Source organism: Salmo salar, chromosome 01 (assembly GCF_965601325.2).
Source record: "Salmo salar chromosome 01, fSalSal1, whole genome shotgun sequence".
In the NCBI taxonomy this organism is placed as follows: Eukaryota; Metazoa; Chordata; class Actinopteri; order Salmoniformes; family Salmonidae; genus Salmo; species Salmo salar.
In genome coordinates this window covers 118,487,934-118,510,228 of record NC_138291.1, presented here as the reverse complement: position 1 = coordinate 118,510,228, position 22,295 = coordinate 118,487,934, and the positions used below count along the sequence as shown (strand labels likewise).

Below are 22,295 nucleotides of genomic sequence, written 5' to 3'. Positions count from 1 at the left end.
GGGGAGGAGGACATACAGAGTTAGAGACACCTGGGGGAGGAGACATACAGAGTTAGAGACACCTGGGGGAGGAGGACAGAGTTAGATTAAGAGACACCTGGAGGAGCAGGACATACAGAGTTAGATTAAGAGACACCTGGAGGAGGAGGACACACAGAGTTAGAGACACATGGGGGAGGAGGAGACACAGAGTTAGAGAATTAGAGACACCTGGGGGAGGAGGACATACAGAGTTAGAGACACCTGGGGAGGAGGACATACAGAGTTAGAGACACCTGGGGAGGAGGACATACAGAGTTAGAGACACCTGGGGGAGGAGGACATACAGAGTTAGATTAAGAGACACCTGGGGGAGGAGGACATACAGAGTTAGAGACACCTGGGGGAGGAGGAGACACAGAGTTAGAGACACCTGGGGGAGGAGGAGACACAGAGTTAGAGACACCTGGGGGAGGAGGACATACAGAGTTAGAGACACCTGGGGGAGGAGGACATACAGAGTTAGAGACACCTGGGGGAGGAGGACATACAGAGTTAGAGACACCTGGGGGAGGAGGACATACAGAGTTAGATTAAGAGACACCTGGGGAGGAGGACATACAGAGTTAGAGACACCTGGGGGAGGAGGACACAGAGTTAGAGACACCTGGGGGAGGAGGACATACAGAGTTAGATTAAGAGACACCTGGGGGAGGCGGACACACAGAGTTAGAGACACCTGGGGAGGAGGACATACAGAGTTAGAGACACCTGGGGGAGGAGGACACAGAGTTAGAGACACCTGGGGGAGGAGGACATACAGAGTTAGATTAAGAGACACCTGGGGGAGGAGGACATACAGAGTTAGAGACACCGGGGGGAGGAGACATACAGAGTTAGAGACACCTGGGGGAGGAGGACAGAGTTAGATTAAGAGACACCTGGAGGAGCAGGACATACAGAGTTAGATTAAGAGACACCTGGAGGAGGAGGACACACAGAGTTAGAGACACCTGGGGGAGGAGGACACAGAGTTAGAGACACCTGGGGAGGAGGACACACAGAGGTAGAGACACCTGGGGGAGGAGGAGACACAGAGTTAGAGACACCTGGAGGAGGAGGACATACAGAGTTAGATTAAGAGACACCTGGGGGAGGAGGACACATACAGAGTTAGATTAAGAGACACTTGGGGGAGGAGGACACATACAGAGTTAGATTAAGAGACACCTGGGGGAGGAGTACACAAGGTTAGAGACACCTGGGGGAGGAGGAGACACAGAGTTAGATTAAGAGACACCTGGGGGAGGAGGACATACAGAATTAGAGACACCTGGGGGAGGAGGACATACAGAGTTAGAGACACCTGGGGGAGGAGGACATACAGAGTTAGAGACACCTGGGGGAGGAGGACATACAGAGTTAGAGACAACTGGGGGAGGAGGACATACAGAGTTAGATTAAGAGACACCTGGGGGAGGAGGACATACAGAGTTAGAGACACCTGGGGGAGGAGGAGACACAGAGTTAGAGACACCTGGGGGAGGAGGAGACACAGAGTTAGAGACACCTGGGGGAGGAGGACATACAGAGTTAGAGACACCTGGGGGAGGAGGACATACAGAGTTAGAGACACCTGGGGGAGGAGGACACAGAGTTAGAGACACCACGGGGAGGAGGACATACAGAGTTAGAGACACCTGGGGGAGGAGACATACAGAGTTAGAGACACCTGGGGGAGGAGGACAGAGTTAGATTAAGAGACACCTGGAGGAGCAGGACATACAGAGTTAGATTAAGAGACACCTGGAGGAGGAGGACACACAGAGTTAGAGACACCTGGGGGAGGAGGACACACAGAGGTAGAGACACCTGGGGGAGGAGGAGACACAGAGTTAGAGACACCTGGAGGAGGAGGACATACAGAGTTAGATTAAGAGACACCTGGGGGAGGAGGACACATACAGAGTTAGATTAAGAGACACTTGGGGGAGGAGGACACATACAGAGTTAGATTAAGAGACACTTGGGGGAGGAGGACATACAGAGTTAGATTAAGAGACACCTGGGGGAGGAGGACATACAGAATTAGAGACACCTGGGGGAGGAGGACATACAGAGTTAGAGACACCTGGGGGAGGAGGACATACAGAGTTAGAGACACCTGGGGGAGGAGGACATACAGAGTTAGAGACACCTGGGGGAGGAGGACATACAGAGTTAGAGACAACTGGGGGAGGAGGACATACAGAGTTAGATTAAGAGACACCTGGGGGAGGAGGACATACAGAGTTAGAGACACCTGGGGGAGGAGGAGACACAGAGTTAGAGACACCTGGGGGAGGAGGACATACAGAGTTAGAGACACCTGGGGGAGGAGGACATACAGAGTTAGAGACACCTGGGGGAGGAGGACATACAGAGTTAGAGACACCTGGGGGAGGAGGACATACAGAGTTAGAGACACCTGGGGGAGGAGACATACAGAGTTAGAGACACCTGGGGGAGGAGGACAGAGTTAGATTAAGAGACACCTGGAGGAGCAGGACATACAGAGTTAGATTAAGAGACACCTGGGGAGGAGGACATACAGAGTTAGAGACACCTGGGGGAGGAGGACACAGAGTTAGAGACACCTGGGGGAGGAGGACATACAGAGTTAGATTAAGAGACACCTGGGGGAGGAGGACATACAGAGTTAGAGACACCTGGGGGAGGAGACATACAGAGTTAGAGACACCTGGGGGAGGAGGACAGAGTTAGATTAAGAGACACCTGGAGGAGCAGGACATACAGAGTTAGATTAAGAGACACCTGGAGGAGGAGGACACACAGAGTTAGAGACACCTGGGGGAGGAGGAGACACAGAGTTAGAGACACCTGGGGGAGGAGGACACACAGAGGTAGAGACACCTGTGGGAGGAGGAGACACAGAGTTAGAGACACCTGGAGGAGGAGGACAGAGTTAGATTAAGAGACACCTGGAGGAGGAGGACATACAGAGTTAGAGACACCTGGGGGAGGCGGACACACAGAGTTAGAGACACCTGGGGGAGGAGGACAGAGTCAGATTAAGAGACACCTGGAGGAGGAGGACAGAGTTAGATTAAGAGACACCTGGAGGAGGAGGACATACAGAGTTAGAGACACCTGGGGAAGGAGGACACACAGAGTTAGAGACACCTGGGGGAGGAGGACATACAGAGTTAGAGACACCTGGGGGAGGCGGACAGAGTTAGATTAAGAGACACCTGGAGGTGGGGGACAGAGTTAGATTAAGAGACACCTGGAGGAGGAGGACATACAGAGTTAGAGACACCTGGGGGAGGAGGACACACAGAGTTAGAGACACCTGGGGAAGGAGGACACACAGATTTAGAGACACCTGGGGGAGGAGGACATACAGAGTTAGAGACACCTGGGGGAGGGGACAGAGTTAGATTAAGAGACACCTGGGGAGCGGCCACAGAGTTAGAGACACCTGGGGAGGAGGACTACAGAGTTAGAGACACCTGGGGGAGGAGGACACAGAGTTAGAGACACCTGGGGGAGGGGGACGACACTGAGTTAGAGACACCTGGGGGAGGAGGACATACAGAGTTAGAGACACCTGGGGGAGGAGGACATACAGAGTTAGATTAAGAGACACCTGGGGGAGGAGGACACATACAGAGTTAGATTAAGAGACACTTGGGGGAGGAGGACACGTACAGAGTTAGATTAAGAGACACTTGGGGGAGGAGGACATACAGAGTTAGAGACACCTGGGGGAGGAGGACATACAAGGTTAGAGACACCTGGGGGAGGAGGAGACACAGAGTTAGATTAAGAGACACCTGGGGGAGGAGGACATACAGAATTAGAGACACCTGGGGGAGGAGGACATACAGAGTTAGAGACACCTGGGGGAGGAGGACATACAAGGTTAGAGACACCTGGGGGAGGAGGAGACACAGAGTTAGATTAAGAGACACCTGGGGGAGGAGGACATACAGAGTTAGATTAAGAGACACCTGGGGGAGGAGGACATACAGAGTTAGATTAAGAGACACCTGGGGGAGGAGGACATACAGAATTAGAGACACCTGGGGGAGGAGGACATACAGTGTTAGAGACACATGGGGGAGGAGGACATACAGAGTTAGAGACACCTGGGGGAGGAGGACATACAGAGTTAGATTAAGAGACACCTGGGGGAGGAGGACATACAGAGTTAGATTAAGAGACACCTGGGGGAGGAGGACATACAGAGTTAGAGACACCTGGGGGAGGAGGAGACACAGAGTTAGAGACACCTCGGGGAGGAGGAGACACAGAGTTAGAGACACCTGGGGGAGGAGGACATACAGAGTTAGAGACACCTGGGGGAGGAAGACATACAGAGTTAGATTAAGAGACACCTGGGGGAGGAGGACATACAGAGTTAGAGACACCTGGGGGAGGAGACATACAGAGTTAGAGACACCTGGTGGAGGAGGACAGAGTTAGATTAAGAGACACCTGGAGGAGGAGGACACACAGACTTAGAGACACCTGGGGGAGGAGGAGACACAGAGTTAGAGACACCTGAAGGAGGAGGACAGAGTTAGATTAAGAGACACCTGGAGGAGGAGGACAGAGTTAGATTAAGAGACACCTGGAGGAGGAGGACAGAGTTAGATTAAGAGACACCTGGAGGAGGAGGACAGAGTTAGATTAAGAGACACCTGGAGGAGGAGGACAGAGTTAGATTAAGAGACACCTGGAGGAGGAGGACATACAGAGTTAGAGACACCTGTGGGAGGCGGACACACAGAGTTAGAGACACCTGGGGGAGGAGGACAGAGTTAGATTAAGAGACACCTGGAGGAGGAGGACAGAGTTAGATTAAGAGACACCTGGGGGAGGAGGAGACACTGAGTTAGAGACACCTGGGGGAGGGGGAGACACTGAGTTAGAGACACCTGGGGGAGGAGGACATACAGAGTTAGAGACACCTGGGGGTGGAGGACATACAGAGTTAGATTAAGAGACACCTGGGGGAGGAGGACACATACAGAGTTAGATTAAGAGACACTTGGGGGAGGAGGACACGTACAGAGTTAGATTAAGAGACACTTGGGGGAGGAGGACATACAGAGTTAGAGACACCTGGGGGAGGAGGACAGACAAGGTTAGAGACACCTGGGGGAGGAGGAGACACAGAGTTAGATTAAGAGACACCTGGGGGAGGAGGACATACAGAATTAGAGACACCTGGGGGAGGAGGACATACAGAGTTAGAGACACCTGGGGGAGGAGGACATACAGAGTTAGAGACACCTGGGGGAGGAGGACATACAGAGTTAGATTGAGAGACACCTGGGGGAGGAGGATATACAGAGTTAGAGACACCGGGGGGAGGAGGAGACACAGAGTTAGAGACACTTGGGGGAGGAGGCGACACAGAGTTAGAGACATCTGGGGGAGGAGGAGACACAGAGTTAGATTAAGAGACACCTGGGGGAGGAGGACAGACAGAGTTAGAGACACCTGGGGGAGGAGGACATACAGAGTTAGATTGAGAGACACCTGGGGGAGGAGGACATACAGAGTTAGATTAAGAGACACCTGGGGGAGGAGGACATACAGAGTTAGAGACACCTGGGGGAGGAGGAGACACAGAGTTAGAGACACCTCGGGGAGGAGGAGACACAGAGTTAGAGACACCTGGGGGAGGAGGACATACAGAGTTAGAGACACCTGGGGGAGGAAGACATACAGAGTTAGATTAAGAGACACCTGGGGGAGGAGGACATACAGAGTTAGAGACACCTGGGGGAGGAGACATACAGAGTTAGAGACACCTGGTGGAGGAGGACAGAGTTAGATTAAGAGACACCTGGAGGAGCAGGACATACAGAGTTAGATTAAGAGACACCTGGAGGAGGAGGACACACAGACTTAGAGACACCTGGGGGAGGAGGAGACACAGAGTTAGAGACACCTGAAGGAGGAGGACAGAGTTAGATTAAGAGACACCTGGAGGAGGAGGACAGAGTTAGATTAAGAGACACCTGGAGGAGGAGGACAGAGTTAGATTAAGAGACACCTGGAGGAGGAGGACAGAGTTAGATTAAGAGACACCTGGAGGAGGAGGACATACAGAGTTAGAGACACCTGGGGGAGGCGGACACACAGAGTTAGAGACACCTGGGGGAGGAGGACAGAGTTAGATTAAGAGACACCTGGAGGAGGAGGACAGAGTTAGATTAAGAGACACCTGGGGGAGGAGGAGACACTGAGTTAGAGACACCTGGGGGAGGGGGAGACACTGAGTTAGAGACACCTGGGGGAGGAGGACATACAGAGTTAGAGACACCTGGGGGTGGAGGACATACAGAGTTAGATTAAGAGACACCTGGGGGAGGAGGACACATACAGAGTTAGATTAAGAGACACTTGGGGGAGGAGGACACGTACAGAGTTAGATTAAGAGACACTTGGGGGAGGAGGACATACAGAGTTAGAGACACCTGGGGGAGGAGGACAGACAAGGTTAGAGACACCTGGGGGAGGAGGAGACACAGAGTTAGATTAAGAGACACCTGGGGGAGGAGGACATACAGAATTAGAGACACCTGGGGGAGGAGGACATACAGAGTTAGAGACACCTGGGGGAGGAGGACATACAGAGTTAGAGACACCTGGGGGAGGAGGACATACAGAGTTAGATTGAGAGACACCTGGGGGAGGAGGATATACAGAGTTAGAGACACCGGGGGGAGGAGGAGACACAGAGTTAGAGACACTTGGGGGAGGAGGCGACACAGAGTTAGAGACATCTGGGGGAGGAGGAGACACAGAGTTAGATTAAGAGACACCTGGGGGAGGAGGACAGACAGAGTTAGAGACACCTGGGGGAGGAGGACATACAGAGTTAGATTGAGAGACACCTGGGGGAGGAGGATATACAGAGTTGGAGACACCTGGGGAGGAGGAGACACAGAGTTAGAGACACTTGGGGGAGGAGGAGACACAGAGTTAGAGACATCTGGGGGAGGAGGAGACACAGAGTTAGATTAAGAGACACCTGGGGGAGGAGGACAGACAGAGTTAGAGACACCTGGGGGAGGAGCACACACAGAGTTAGAGACACCTGGGGGAGGAGGCGACACAGAGTTAGAGACACCTGGGGGAGGAGGACACATACAGAGTTAGAGACACCTGGGGGAGGAGGAGACACAGAGTTAGAGACATCTGGGGGAGGAGGAGACACAGAGTTAGATTAAGAGACACATGGGGCGGAGGACACACAGAGTTAGAGACACCTGGGGGAGGCGGACACATACAGAGTTAGAGACACCTGGAGGAGGAGGACAGAGTTAGATTAAGAGACACCTCGGGGAGGTGGACACACAGCGTTAGAGACACCTGGGGGAGGAGGACACTTACAGAGTTAGAGACACCTGGGGGAGGAGGAGGACAGAGTTAGAGACACCTGGGGGAGGAGGAGGACATACAGAGTTAGAGACACCTGGGGGTGGAGGAGGACAGAGTTAGATTAAGAGATGCCATTACAGAAACAAACACAGGTTAGATGTAGATCAGTTGTGTAGAAATGCAGTTGTTAATTTGTTAGAGGGGAGCATACCATACAAAACCCCATATAATACATACCATGCAATACCCCATATAATACATACCATACAATATCCCATATAATATACACCATACAAACCCCCATATAATACATACCATACAAAACCCCATATAATACATACCATACCCCATATAATACATACCATTCAATACCCCATATAATACATACCATACAATACCCCATATAATACATACCATACAAAACCCCATATAATACACACCATACAATACCCCATATAATATATACCATACAATACCCCATATAATACATACCATACAATACCCCACATAATATATACCATATAATACACCATATAATACAATACCCCCATATAATACAATACCATACATAATACAATAGCATACAATAACCCATATTGTCACAGTATCCAACGAAGGTGGCGCCCTCCTCGGTCGTCGTCGCCGGCCTATTAGCTGCCACCGATCTATGTTTCTGTGTCTTTTGGTTTTGTCTGTCTATCCCGCACCTGTTTCATATCTGTCATTAGTGGGGGGTTATTTAGTGTGTATTTTCAGTTTGGGTTCTCGTGCGGGATTGTTTTATGTCAACTCTGGACAGTTGTGAGTGAGTGCTGCGCTCGTTGCTAATTATATTTACCGGGCTGCGCCCCGTGCGTCTTTTGTTTTGGGAACGTGTTTTCCCGAGTTGAATTTATGTGCGCCCTGTGCCTTTCGGCTTCTTGTGTTGTTCCCAGATTTTCTATTAAAACCCACTATTACTCCGGACCTCTGTCTCCTGCACATACAATACCTCATAATACCATACAATACCATACAATACCTCATATAATACCATACCATACAATACCATACCATATAATACCCCATATAATACCCCATACCATACAATACCATACAATGCCCCATACAATACCATACCATACAATACCCCATATAATACCATACAATACCCCATACAATACCATACCCCATATAATACCATACAATACCCCATACAATACCATACCATACAATACCATACAATACCATACCATACAATACCCCATATAATACACCCTTCATTACAATACCCCATACAATACCCCATACAATACCCAATACCCGATTACATAAATATTCAGATCTTTTACTCAGTACTTTGTTGAAGCACCTTTGGCAGTGATTACAGCCTCGAGTCTTCTTGGGTACGATGCTACAAGCTTGGCAAACCTGTATTTGGGGAGTTTCTCCCATTCTTCTCTGCAGATCCTCTCAGATTGGATGGGGAGCATTGCTGCATAGCTATTTTCAGGTCGCTCCAGAAATGTTCCATCGGGTTCAAGTCCGAGTTCTGGCTGGGCCACTCAAGGACATTCAGAGATTTGTGCTGAAACCACTCCTGCGTTGTCTTGGCTGTGTGCTTAGGGTCGTTGTCCTGTTGTAAGGTGAACCTTCACCCCAGTCTAAGGTCCTGAGTCCTCTGGAGCAGGTTTTCATCAAGGATGTCTCTGTACTTCATCTTTCCCTAGATCCTGACTAGTCTCCCAGTCCCTGCAGATGATAAATATCCCCATAGCATAATGCTGCCACCACCATGCTTCACCGTAGGGATGGTGCCAGGTTTCCTCCAGACGTGACGCTTGGCATTCAGGCCAAAGAGTTCAACCTTGTTTCGTCAGACCAGAGAATCTTGAATCAAATGGTCTGAGAGTTCTTTAGGTGAATTTTGGCAAACTCCAAGCGGGCTGTCATGTGCCTTTTACTGAGAAGTGGCCACTCTAACATAAAGGCCTGATTGGTGGAGTGCTGCAGAGATGGTTGTCCTTCAAGAAGGTTCTCCCATTTCCACAGAGAAACTCTGGAGCTCTGTCAGAGTGACCATCAGGTTTTTGGTCACCTCCCTGACCAAGGCTCTTCTCCCCCGATTGCTCAGTTTGTCCGGGCGGCCAGCTCTAGGAAGAGTCTTGGTGGTTCCAAACTTCTTCCATTTAAGAATGATGGAGGCCACTGTGTTCTTGGGAACCTTCAATGCTGCAGAAATGTGTTGGTACCCTTCCCCAGATCTGTGCCTTGACACAATCCTGTCTCGGAGCTCTACGGACAATTCCTTTGACCTCATGGCTTGATATTTGCTCTGACATCTCAAGGATGATCAATGGAAACAGGATGCACCTGAGCTCAATTTCGAGTCTCATAGCAAAAGGTCTGAATATTTATGTAAATAAAGGTATTTCTGTTTTCTATTTGTAATAAATTAGCTACAATTTATAAAAACCTGTTTTTTGCGTTGTCATTATTGGGGTATTGTGTGTGATGAGGACAAACATTTATTTCATCCATTTTAGAATACGGCTGTAACGTAACAAAATGTGGAAGAAAAAAAAAATCAAGGGGTCTGAATACTTTCCGAATGCACTGCATGTGTTAACGAAAGTAACTTTGGATAAAAGTGTCTGCTAAATGACTACAGTGAGTATCGGTGCGTACCCAGCTCTCCGGCTGCCTTGATGTCGATGTTGTCGTAGCCGCTGCCGATGCGGATGATGATGCGTAGAGCCTTGAACTTCTCTAGGTCCTCTCTGGTCAGAGTGATGGTGTGGTACATCATGGCCCCTACCGCCTCGTTCAACACCTGGAGAGACAAACAAACATGGTCAAGATACATGGTCAGGAGGACATACACAACACTGTCACACACACAGTTAGGACACTTCCTCACAGGGCCGTAGCTACACAGTTAGGAGACTTCCTCACAAGGCCGTAGCTGCACAGTTAGGACACTTCCTCACAAGGCCGTAGCTACACAGTTAGGATACTTCCTCACGGGGCCGTAGCTCCACAGTTAGGACACTTCCTCACAGGGCCGTAGCTACACAGTTAGGACACTAACCTCACAGGGCCGTAACTACACAGTTAGGACACTTCCTCACAGGGCCGTAGCTACACAGTTAGGAGACTTCCTCACAGGGCCGTAGCTGCACAGTTAGGACACTAACCTCACAGGGCCGTAGCTACACAGTTAGGACACTTCCTCACAGGGCCGTAGCTACACAGTTAGGACACTAACCTCACAGGGCCGTAGCTGCACAGTTAGGACACTTCCTCACAGGGCCGTAGCTACACAGTTAGGACACTTCCTCACAGGGCCGTAGCTACACAGTTAGGACACTTCCTCACAGGGCCGTAGCTACACAGTTAGGACACTAACCTCACAGGGCCGTAGCTGCACAGTCCAGACCTCGGTAATCAGTCGGGGTCTCAACTTATTGTTGCTAGGTAAAATAGTAGAATACACAAGGTGCCATTTCTAAAATGGTTTGTGCATCGTCAGTCTTCCTCTTGTTAGGCAGGTAGCCTAGTGGTTAGAGCGTTGGGCCAGTAACCGAAAGGTTATAACATTGGGCCAGTAATCCCTGAGCTGACAAGGTAAAAATCTGTCGTTCTGCCCCTGAACATGGCAGTTAACCCACTGTTCCCCGGCAGGCCGTCATTGTAAATAAGATTTTTTTCTTAACTGACTTGGCTCGTTAAATAAAATAAATAAATAAATAAAAATAGAATAAATGTGTCACTGACAGTCACTCAGTTAGACATTTTACATTTTAGTCATTTAGCAGACGTTCTTATCCAGAGCGCTTTACAGTAGTGAATGCATACATTTCATTTCATGCATTTATTTAAAAAAAATAATATATAAAATAATATATAATATAATATATAATATATATATATATATAATATATAAAAAATAAATAATATATATATATATATATATATATATATATATATATATATATATATATATATATATATTTTTTTTTTTTTGTACGTCGCACCACGCTTCGCTCCACAGGTAATATTCCACTTCGCTACATTACAACGGCTTGATTTGTTTGATCTGAGCAATTCTTCTTAGCTAGCTACATAGCCGTCTTTGTATCAAAGATAATTGTGTAGTTTAGAGTAACTGAGTAATTATCGAGGCTAGCTATCTTCGTCCTCCTAACGTAGTCAACACTGCTAGCTGCTAGCTAGCTAGTCATCACTGTTAGCTAGCCAACTTCTACCGACTAACAGCACCGCAGAAACTATTACATTACAACGCAACGACTTGATTAGTGTGGTGTTAGTGTTAGTTAGCCAGCTACATAGTTGTCTGTGCTGTCTCTGTATCTAAGATAATTGTGTAGCTTGAGTTTGAGTATTATCGAGGTGTCCTAGCCAGCCGCGACGCGGCGCCAAACTTACTCAACACACCTAGTCATCATTAACCCACTGCCAGATAGCCATCTGTTACCGACTAGCAGCGCTGTAGTTACTAATACTTCACAACGGAACGATTTGACTAGTGCAGTGTTACCTAGCGAGCTACCTAGTTGTCTTTGTCATAGCTTGATAATTGTTAATTGATAATTGTTAGCTAGCCAGCCATCGAGGTTAGCTAGCCAGCTATTTCCGTCCCCCGCGACGCCATTTTTCCTAACCTAGCCAACTATTACCGACGAGCAGCATTGTTGAAACTAAATACACTACAAGGAACGTCTTGATTAGTGTTATGTTAGCTAGCTAGCTACAAAGTTGCTTTGTATCATGACAAGGTGTAGTACTGAAACTACCGAGGTTACCTAGCCAGCTACACGTTCAAAGTCAACAACGCAGCCACTGCTAGCTAGCCTACTCCACCAGCCAGCAGTACTGTATCATTTTAGTCAATAACATTTTTGCAACGTAAGCTTAACTTCCTGAACATTCGAGACGTGTAGTCCACTTGTCACTCCAATCTCATTTGCATTAGCGTAGCCTCTTCTGTAGCTTGTCTACTATGTGTCCGCCTATCCCTGTTCTCTCTCCTCTGCACAGGCCATACAAACGCTTCACACCGCGTGGCCGCTGCCACTCTAACCTGGTGGTCCCAGCGCGCACGACCCACGTGGAGTTCCAGGTCTCTGCGGCCAACAAGGCTGAGTTCATCTCAGCCTATGCTACCCTCCAGTCCCTAGACTTCCTGGCGCTGACGGAAACATGGATCACCACAGATAACACTGCTACTCCTACTGCTCTCTCCTCGTCTGACTACGTGTTCTCGCATACCCCTAGAGCATCGAGCCAGCGGGGTGGTGGCACTGGAATCCTCATCTCTCCCAAGTGGACATTCTCTCTTTCTCCCCTGACCCATCTGTCTATCTCCTCATTTGAATTCCATGCTGTCACAGTTACCAGCCCTTTCAAGCTTAACATCCTTATCATTTATCGCCCTCCAGGTTCCCTTGGAGAGTTCATCAATGAGCTTGACGCCTTGATAAGTTCCTTTCCTGAGGATGGCTCACCTCTCACAGTTCTGGGTGACTTTAACCTCCCCACGTCTACCTTCGACTCATTCCTCTCTGCCTCCTTCTTTCCACTCCTCTCCTCTTTCGACCTCACCCTCTCACCTTCCCCCCCTACTCACAAGGCAGGCAATACGCTTGACCTCATCTTTACTAGATGCTGTTCTTCCACTAATCTCATTGCAACTCCCCTCCAAGTCTCCGACCACTACCTTGTATCCTTTTCCCTCTCGCTCTCATTCAACACTTCTCACTCTCCCCCTACTCGGATGGTATTGCGCCGTCCCAACCTTCGCTCTCTCTCTCCCGCTACTCTCTCCTCTTCCATCCTATCATCTCTTCCCTCTGCTCAAACCTTCTCCAACCTATCTCCTGATTCTGCCTCCTCAACCCTCCTCTCCTCCCTCTCTGCATCCTTTGATTTCCTCTGTCCCCTATCCTCCAGGCCGGCTCGGTCCTCCCCTCCTGCTCCGTGGCTCGACGACTCACTGCGAGCTCACAGAACAGGGCTCCGGGCAGCCGAGCGGAAATGGAGGAAAACTCGCCTCCCTGCGGACCTGGCATTCCTTTCACTCCCTCCTCTCTACATTTTCCTCTTCTGTCTCTGCTGCTAAAGCCACTTTCTACCACTCTAAACTCCAAGCATCTGCCTCTAACCCTAGGAAGCTCTTTGCTACCTTCTCCTCCCTCCTTAATCCTCCTCCCCCTCCCCCCCCCCCTCCTCCCTCTCTGCGGATGACTTCGTCAACCATTTTGAAAAGAAGGTTGACGACATCCGATCCTCGTTTGCTAAGTCAAACGACACTGCTGGTCCTGCTCACACTGCCCTACCCTGTGCTTTGACCTCTTTCTCCCCTCTCTCTCCAGATGAACTCTCGCGTCTTGTGACGGCCGGCCGCCCAACAACCTGCCCACTTGACCCTATCCCCTCCTCTCTTCTCCAGACCATTTCCGGAGACCTTCTCCCCTACCTCACCTCGCTCATCAACGCATCCTTGACCGCTGGCTACGTCCCTTCCGTCTTCAAGAGAGCGAGAGTTGCACCCCTTCTGAAAAAACCTACACTCGATCCCTCCGATGTCAACAACTACAGGCCAGTATCCCTTCTTTCCTTTCTCTCCAAAACTCTTGAACGCGCCGTGCTTGGCCAGCTCTCTTGCTATCTCTCTCAGAATGACCTTCTTGATCCTAATCAGTCAGGTTTCAAGACTGGGCATTCAACTGAGACTGCTCTTCTCTGTGTCACGGAGGCTCTCCGCACTGCTAAAGCTAACTCTCTCTCCTCTGCTCTCATCCTTCTAGACCTATCTGCTGCCTTTGATACCGTGAACCATCAGATCCTCCTCTCCACCCTCTCCGAGCTGGGCATCTCCGGCACCGCGCACGCTTGGATTGCGTCCTACCTGACAGGTCGCTCCTACCAGGTGGCGTGGCGAGAATCTGTCTCCGCACCACGTGCTCTCACCACTGGTGTCCCCAAGGGCTCTGTTCTTGGCCCACTCCTATTCTCGCTATACACCAAGTCACTTGGCTCTGTCATATCCTCACATGGTCTCTCATATCATTGCTATGCAGACGACACACAATTAATCTTCTCCTTTCCCCCTTCTGACAACCAGGTGGCGAATCGCATCTCTGCATGTCTGGCAGACATATCAGTGTGGATGACGGATCACCACCTCAAGCTGAACCTCGGCAAGACGGAGCTGCTCTTCCTCCCGGGGAAGGACTGCCCGTTCCATGATCTCGCCATCACGGTTGACAACTCCCTTGTGTCCTCCTCCCAGAGTGCTAAGAGCCTTGGCGTGACCCTGGACAACACCCTGTCGTTCTCCACCAACATCAAGGCGGTGACCCGATCCTGTAGGTTCATGCTCTACAACATTCGCAGAGTACGACCCTGCCTCACACAGGAAGCGGCGCAGGTCCTAATCCAGGCACTTGTCATCTCCCGTCTGGATTACTGCAACTCGCTGTTGGCTGGGCTCCCTGCCTGTGCCATTAAACCCCTACAACTCATCCAGAACGCCGCAGCCCGTCTGGTGTTCAACCTTCCCAAGTTCTCTCACGTCACCCCGCTCCTCCGCTCTCTCCACTGGCTTCCAGTCGAAGCTCGCATCCGCTACAAGACCATGGTGCTTGCCTACGGAGCTGTGAGGGGAACGGCACCTCCGTACCTTCAGGCTCTGATCAGGCCCTACACCCAAACAAGGGCACTCCGTTCATCCACCTCTGGCCTGCTCGCCTCCCTACCTCTGAGGAAGCACAGTTCCCGCTCAGCCCAGTCAAAACTGTTCGCTGCTCTGGCACCCCAATGGTGGAACAAGCTCCCTCACGACGCCAGGACAGCGGAGTCAATCACCACCTTCCGGAGACACCTGAAACCCCACCTCTTCAAGGAATACCTGGGATAGGATAAAGTAATCCTTCTAACCCCCCCCTTAAAAGATTTAGATGCACTATTGTAAAGTGGTTGTTCCACTGGATATTAAAGGTGAATGCACCAATTTGTAAGTCGCTCTGGATAAGAGCGTCTGCTAAATGACTAAAATGTAAATGTAAATGTACTGGCCCCCCGTGGGAATCGAACCCACAACCCTGGCATTGCACACACAATGCTGGCGTTGCAAACACCATGCTCTACCAACTGAGCCACAGGGAAGCCCGTGTCAGTTAAACATTTTTATATTGGTAAATGAGTCTGTCTATCTAAACAATGGGAGAACCACTGCCCCCCTCTCATTGAAGCCACGGAGGTTCAGAAAACATATAGTGAAAGGGGAAATGGCCATCTTTGTGTTCAATCTTCGTGTCAAATTTTTTTTGTGTCAATCATGGTACAAATATTTGCTTCTAATACACCAGATGTATGTCCTTGAACCGATCATTTTAAAATCGCACACAGAAGAAGCTATGAGGATAATTTAGTTGCTAATGGCAGCCTGCAGTACCGCGGTCGGCCTTCACCTTGAGTTACTCATTGAGAAGGGGCAGCACTGAGCTAGCCTGCAGTACCCCGGTCAGCCTTCACCTTAAGTTACTCATTGAGAGGGGGGCAGCACTGAGCTAGCCTGCAGTACCCCGGTCAGCCTTCACCTTGAGTTACTCATTGAGAGGGGGCAGCACTGAGCTAGCCTGCAGTACCCCGGTCGGCCTTCACCTTGAGTTACTCATTGAGAGGGGGCAGCACTGAACTAGCCTGCAGTACCGCGGTCGGCCTTCACCTTGAGTTACTCATTGAGAGGGGGGCAGCACTGAGCTAGCCTGCAGTACTCCGGTCGGCCTTCACCTTGAGTTACTCATTGAGAGGGGGCAGCACTGAGCTAGCCTACAGTACCGCGGTCGGCCTTCACCTTGAGTTACTCATTGAGAGGGGGGCAGCACTGAGCTAGCCTGCAGTACCCCGGTCGGCCTTCACCTTGAGTTACTCATTGAGAGGGGGCAGCACTGAGCTAGCCTACAGTACCCCGGTCGGCCTTCACCTTGAGTTAGTCATTGAGAGGGGGGCAGCACTGAGCTAGCCTGCAGTACCCCGGCCGGCCTTCACCTTGAGTTACTCATTGAGAGGGGGGCAGCACTGAGCTAGCCTGCAACACCACTTCCTGGAGTAGCTCAAACTGCACATGTTATGTCTTCATGAGATGCCATCTTAGTTGACTTAATTTGGCTTCAATGCGCTATTGAGTCTTCACATAGGAATGAATGGTGTCACGTTGATCGATGGCTTTGTCCATTCTTTTTTTACAGTCATTAACTACGTTTCCCATCCACAGTTTTTATGCGAGTAAAGTCATACCGTATAAAAACAAAAAAGTAACGATAGCTGTGACGGAAACAGGAAGTTTCGGTACAATTGTATAAATGCCGACAGATAATTTGTTTGTTTGACATGGTGAGATCGGTTTGTGTTTGGTAAAATGTATTATGTGCGGAATGGTGGTGGAAGCACCTTTATGCGTAACTATTGATATAATAATCATATGGAAGTAAACTTGGAATCATGGGAAAGCATTCAGTTTAATAAAGCGACAGATGAAATAAGTTATGATGAACTACACGAGGTGGTGAAAGCGCACGGTGACGAGCTTGATGCTCCTTTCCCAGAAAGGGTCTTATTCTGGTGACATGGTGATCGATGCTTCCTACTGCCGTTTGACAAATACAGTGGGTCGCTCAACTAAACGTTTTGCGATTATGCTGATGGGATCCAGAGGTAATTTGTGGTTTAGTACGGTACCCTGGGTCACTACTTCATTGCTCCAGACCAGCTCAAGGGGAACTTAGAGTACTGATTATGCTTTTGGGTCCCAAGGCGCTACTGCAAAAAATGTCTTCCCCACCCCATGGCAAAATGTGTAAACCTTTTGTTAATAAAAATACTTTTTCTGCGATCATTCTGTACATATTAAATGTTATCTTTTAATCCCGGTTGCTGAGTTAATGTGAGTTAACGTGTGGTGGATAATTGTAGGCTATGTGTTTGTAGACAGACTGAGGTGAAGGAAGCTACAGCAACCAAGGTGATAATGGCTGGGGTCATATTTTCCTTGTTTAAATGATAGAAATACAGTAAATGAGCTTCAACTTTCTTAAAATGTCTCTTGGGTGGACCTGGTAGATGATAGAGTTGATAGATGGTAGAGCTGTTAGATGGTAGAGCTGTCTCCAGGGTGGACCTGGTAGATGGTAGAGCTGTTAGATGGTAGAGCTGGTAGATGGTAAAGCTGGTAGATGGTAGAGCTGTTAGATGGTAGAGCTGTTAGATGGTAGAGCTGGTAGAGCTGTCTCCAGGGTGGACCTGTTAGATGGTAGAGCTGTTAGATGGTAGAGCTGTCTCCTGGGTGGACCTGTTAGATGGTAGAGCTGTTAGATGGTAGAGCTGTTAGATGGTAGAGCTGTTAGATGGTAGAGCTGGTAGATGGTAGAGCTGGTAGATGGTAAAGCTGGTAGATGGTAAAGCTGGTAGATGGTAAAGCTGGTAGATGGTAGAGCTGTTAGATGGTAGAGCTGTTAGATGGTAGAGCTGGTAGTGCTGTCTCCAGGGTGGACCTGTTAGATGGTAGAGCTGTCTCCTGGGTGGACCTGTTAGATGGTAGAGCTGTTAGATGGTAGAGCTGGTAGATGGTAGAGCTGGTAGATGGTAGAGCTGGTAGATGGTAGAGCTGGTAGATGGTAGAGCTGGTAGATGGTAGAGCTGTCTCCTGGGAGGACCTGTTAGATGGTAGAGCTGTTAGATGGTAGAGCTGTCTCCAGGGTGGACCTGTTAGATGGTAGAGCTGTTAGATGGTAGAGCTGTTAGATGGTAGAGCTGTTAGATGGTAGACCTGGTAGATGGTTAAAGCTGTTAGATGGTAGAGCTTTTAGATGGTAGAGCTGTTAGATGGTAGAGCTGTTAGATGGTAGAGCTGTCTCCAGGGTGGACCTGATAGATGGTAGAGCTGTTAGATGGTAGAGCTGTTAGATGGTAGAGCTGTTAGATGGTAGACCTGGTAGATGGTTAAAGCTGTTAGATGGTAGAGCTTTTAGATGGTAGAGCTGTTAGATGGTAGAGCTGTTAGATGGTAGAGCTGTCTCCAGGGTGGACCTGATAGATGGTAGAGCTGTTAGATGGTAGAGCTGTTAGATGGTAGAGCTGTCTCCAGGGAGGACCTGTTAGATGGTAGAGCTGTTACATGGTAGAGCTGTTAGATGGTATAGCTGGTAGATGGTAGAGCTGGTAGATGGTAGAGCTGTCTTCAGGGAGGACCTGTTAGATGGTAGAGCTGTTAGATGGTAGAGCTGTCTCCAGGGAGGACCTGTTAGATGGTAGAGCTGTTAGATGGTAGAGCTGTTAGATGGTAGAGCTGTCTCCAGGGTGGACCTGTTAGATGGTTAAAGCTGTTAGAGGTTAGAGCTGTTAGATGGTAGAGCTGTTAGATGGTAGAGCTGGTAGATGGTAGAGCTGTTAGATGGTAGAGCTGTTAGATGGTAGAGCTGTTAGATGGTAGAGCTGTCTCCAGGGTGGACCTGTTAGATGGTAGAGCTGTTAGATGGTAGAGCTGTTAGATGGTAGAGCTGTCTCCAGGGAGGACCTGTTAGATGGTAGAGCTGTTAGATGGTAGAGCTGTTAGATGGTAGAGCTGTTAGATGGTAGAGCTGTTAGATGGTAGAGCTGTCTCCAGGGAGGACCTGTTAGATGGTTGAGCTGTTAGATTGTAGAGCTGTTAGATGGTAGAGCTGGTAGATGGTAGAGCTGTCTTCAGGGAGGACCTGTTAGATGGTAGAGCTGTTAGATGGTAGAGCTGTCTCCAGGGAGGACCTGTTAGATGGTAGAGCTGTCTCCAGGGAGGACCTGTTAGATGGCAGAGCTGTTAGATCGTAGAGCTGTTAGACGGTAGAGCTGTTAGATGGTAGAGCTGTTAGATGGTAGAGCTGTCTCCAGGGAGGACCTGTTAGATGGTAGAGCTGTTAGATGGTAGAGCTGTTAGATGGTAGAGCTGGTAGATGGTAGAGCTGTTAGATGGTAGAGCTGTCTTCAGGGAGGACCTATTAGATACTAATTCAAGGTTAAAGCTCTCCCTCTCTCTGTCTATCTCTCTTTAATCTTCTCTCTCTTCTACTCTCGCTGTCCTCATATACCCTCTCTCTCTCTGATGCTCAGGCCGTCGCCACTCCTCTGAAGGGGTCCGTGATTTGCTGTAGAGCCAGGGACAAAGCTCTGTTGCAAGAGGAGTGACTATAGAAATTAACGGGTTTGTGAGAGAAATAGTGTCTTGAGCACCACTCGTTTACTTAAATGGAAAGTCTGACCTAATCTGTCTGTTACCCCCCCCCCTCCTCTGTCCACACACACACACACACACACACACACACACACACACACACACACACACACACACACACACACACACACACACACACACACACACACACACACACACACTTGAACCCTATTTTGAGAAGCATCCATTCTGACAGGGCTGGTTTCCCTGTGACACCTAGCAGAGGCCTCCGCTGTTGGAGCTCTATCGTGTGTGTGTGTGTGTGTGCGTGAGTGTGTGTATTCACAGACTCCATGTCTTCCTGGATTGCATGACCATAAGGCCATACGAGCGGTGTGTGTGTGTGTGTGTGTGTGTGTGTGTGTGTGTGTGTGTGTGTGTGTGTGTGTTCAGTGGGGATGACGGTAATGCTGTAATGCTGAGGGAGGACATTTGCAGCAGGCCCCTCTTTACAGCTGGAGAAGTGGAGTCTCTGCTGAACATCTACTGGCTACAGACCTGCTGTCTGTCTGACATCAAACCTAATCCTTATGGGCTGTTTCCCTGGACGGACAATCTCTGTTGAACATACTGAATAATCCTCTGGACCATGTACTGTATATCTAGGATATTATAAAACAGACCCACGTTTGGCTTCTTCTACACACAAACACTAATAGTATCTGTAGATCCTTAATAATACAGCCATTCCCCGTGAGAAATCAACAGGTGGTTTGAGGCGACAAGTACCTCACCATGTTAGTCTCAGTTAGTGATGTAACGTGGTCAACAGCTGTAAGGGTCTGTACCAGGTGGGGTGGATAGAGGGGTCTGTACCAGGTGGGGTGGATGGAGGGGTCTGTACCAGGTGGGGTGGATAGAGGGGTCTGTACCAGGTGGAGGGGTCTGTACCAGCTGGGGTGGATAGAGGGGTCTGTACCAGGTGGGGTGGATAGAGGGGTCTGTACCAGCTGGGGTGGATGGAGGGGTCTGTACCAGGTGGAGGGGTCTGTACCAGCTGGGGTGGATAGAGGGGTCTGTACCAGGTGGAGGGGTCTGTACCAACTGGGGTGGATAGAGGGGTCTGTACCAGGTGGAGGGGTCTGTACCAGGTGGGGTGGATGGAGGGGTCTGTACCAGGTGGGGTGGATGGAGGGGTCTGTACCAGATGGAGGGGTCTGTACCAGGTGGGGTGGATAGAGGGGTCTGTACCAGCTGGGGTGGATAGAGGGGTCTGTACCAGGTGGAGGGGTCTGTACCAGCTGGGGTGGATAGAGGGGTCTGTACCAGGTGGGGTGGATAGAGGGGTCTGTACCAGCTGGGGTGGATGGAGGGGTCTGTACCAGGTGGAGGGGTCTGTACCAGCTGGGGTGGATAGAGGGGTCTGTACCAGGTGGAGGGGACAGTACCAACTGGGGTGGATAGAGGGGTCTGTACCAGGTGGAGGGGTCTGTACCAGGTGGGGTGGATGGAGGGGTCTGTACCAGGTGGGGTGGATAGAGGGGTCTGTACCAGGTGGGGTGGATAGAGGGGTCTGTACCAGGTGGGGTGGATGGAGGGGTGGATGGAGGGGTCTGTACCAACTGGGGTGAATAGAGGGGTCTGTACCAGGTGGAGGAGTCTGTACCAGCTGGGGTGGATAGAGGGGTCTGTACAAGCTAGGGTGGATGGAGGGGTCTGTACCAGGTGGGGTGGATAGAGGGTTCTGTACCAGCTGGGGTGGTTAGAGGGGTCTGTACCAGCTGGGGTGGTTAGAGGGGTCTGTACCAGCTGGGGTGGATAGAGTGGTCTGTACCAGCTGGGGTGGATAGAGGGGTCTGTACCAGGTGGAGGGGACTGTACTAGCTGGGGTGGATAGAGGGGTCTGTACCAGGTGGGGTGGATAGAGGGGTCTGTACCAGGTGGGGTGGATGGAGGGGTGGATGGAGGGGTCTGTACCAACTGGGGTGAATAGAGGGGTCTGTACCAGGTGGAGGAGTCAGTACCAGCTGGGGTGGATAGAGGGGTCTGTACCAGCTGGGGTGGTTAGAGGGGTCTGTACCAGCTGGGGTGGATAGAGGGGTCTGTACCAGCTGGGGTGGATAGAGGGGTCTGTACCAGGTGGAGGGGCCTGTACTAGCTGGGGTGGATAGAGGGGTCTGTACCAGGTGGAGGGTCTGTACCACCTGCGGTGGTTAGAGGGGTCTGTAACAGGTGGAGGGGTCTGTACCAGGTGGGGTGGATAGAGGGGTCTGTACCAGGTGGGGTGGATAGAGGGGTCTGTACCAGCTGGGGTGGATAGAGGGGTCTGTACCAGGTGGGGTGGATGGAGCGGTCTGTACCAGGTGGGGTGGATGGAGGGGTCTGTACCAGGTGGAGGGTTCTGTACCAACTGGGGTGGATAGAGGGGTCTGTACCAGGTGGAGGGGTCTGTACCAGCTGGTGTGGATAGAGGGCTCTGTACCACCTGGGGTGGATGGAGGGGTCTGTACCAGGTGGGGTGGATGGAGCGGTCTGTACCAGGTGGGGTGGATAGAGGGGTCTGTACCAGCTGGTGTGGATAGAGGGGTCTGTACCAGGTGGAGGGGTCTGTACCAGCTGGGGTGGATAGAGGGGTCTGTACCAGCTGGGCTGGATGGAGCGGTCTGTACCAGGTGGGGTGGATGGAGGGGTCTGTACCAGGTGGAGG

General features: G+C 50.2%; 1 protein-coding gene across 2 annotated transcripts in view; it reads right to left on the bottom strand.

Moving 5' to 3' along the window:
- LOC145850536 (C-terminal-binding protein 2) overlaps positions 1–22,295 on the bottom strand; it is a 283,476-nt gene that overhangs the window by 52,097 nt on the left and 209,084 nt on the right. For both annotated transcript variants that reach the window (XM_082978774.1, XM_082978775.1), the window contains exon 3: positions 10,048–10,192. In XM_082978774.1, coding sequence (XP_082834900.1) covers positions 10,048–10,192 — 145 coding nt within the window. The remainder of the gene's footprint in view (positions 1–10,047; positions 10,193–22,295) is intronic.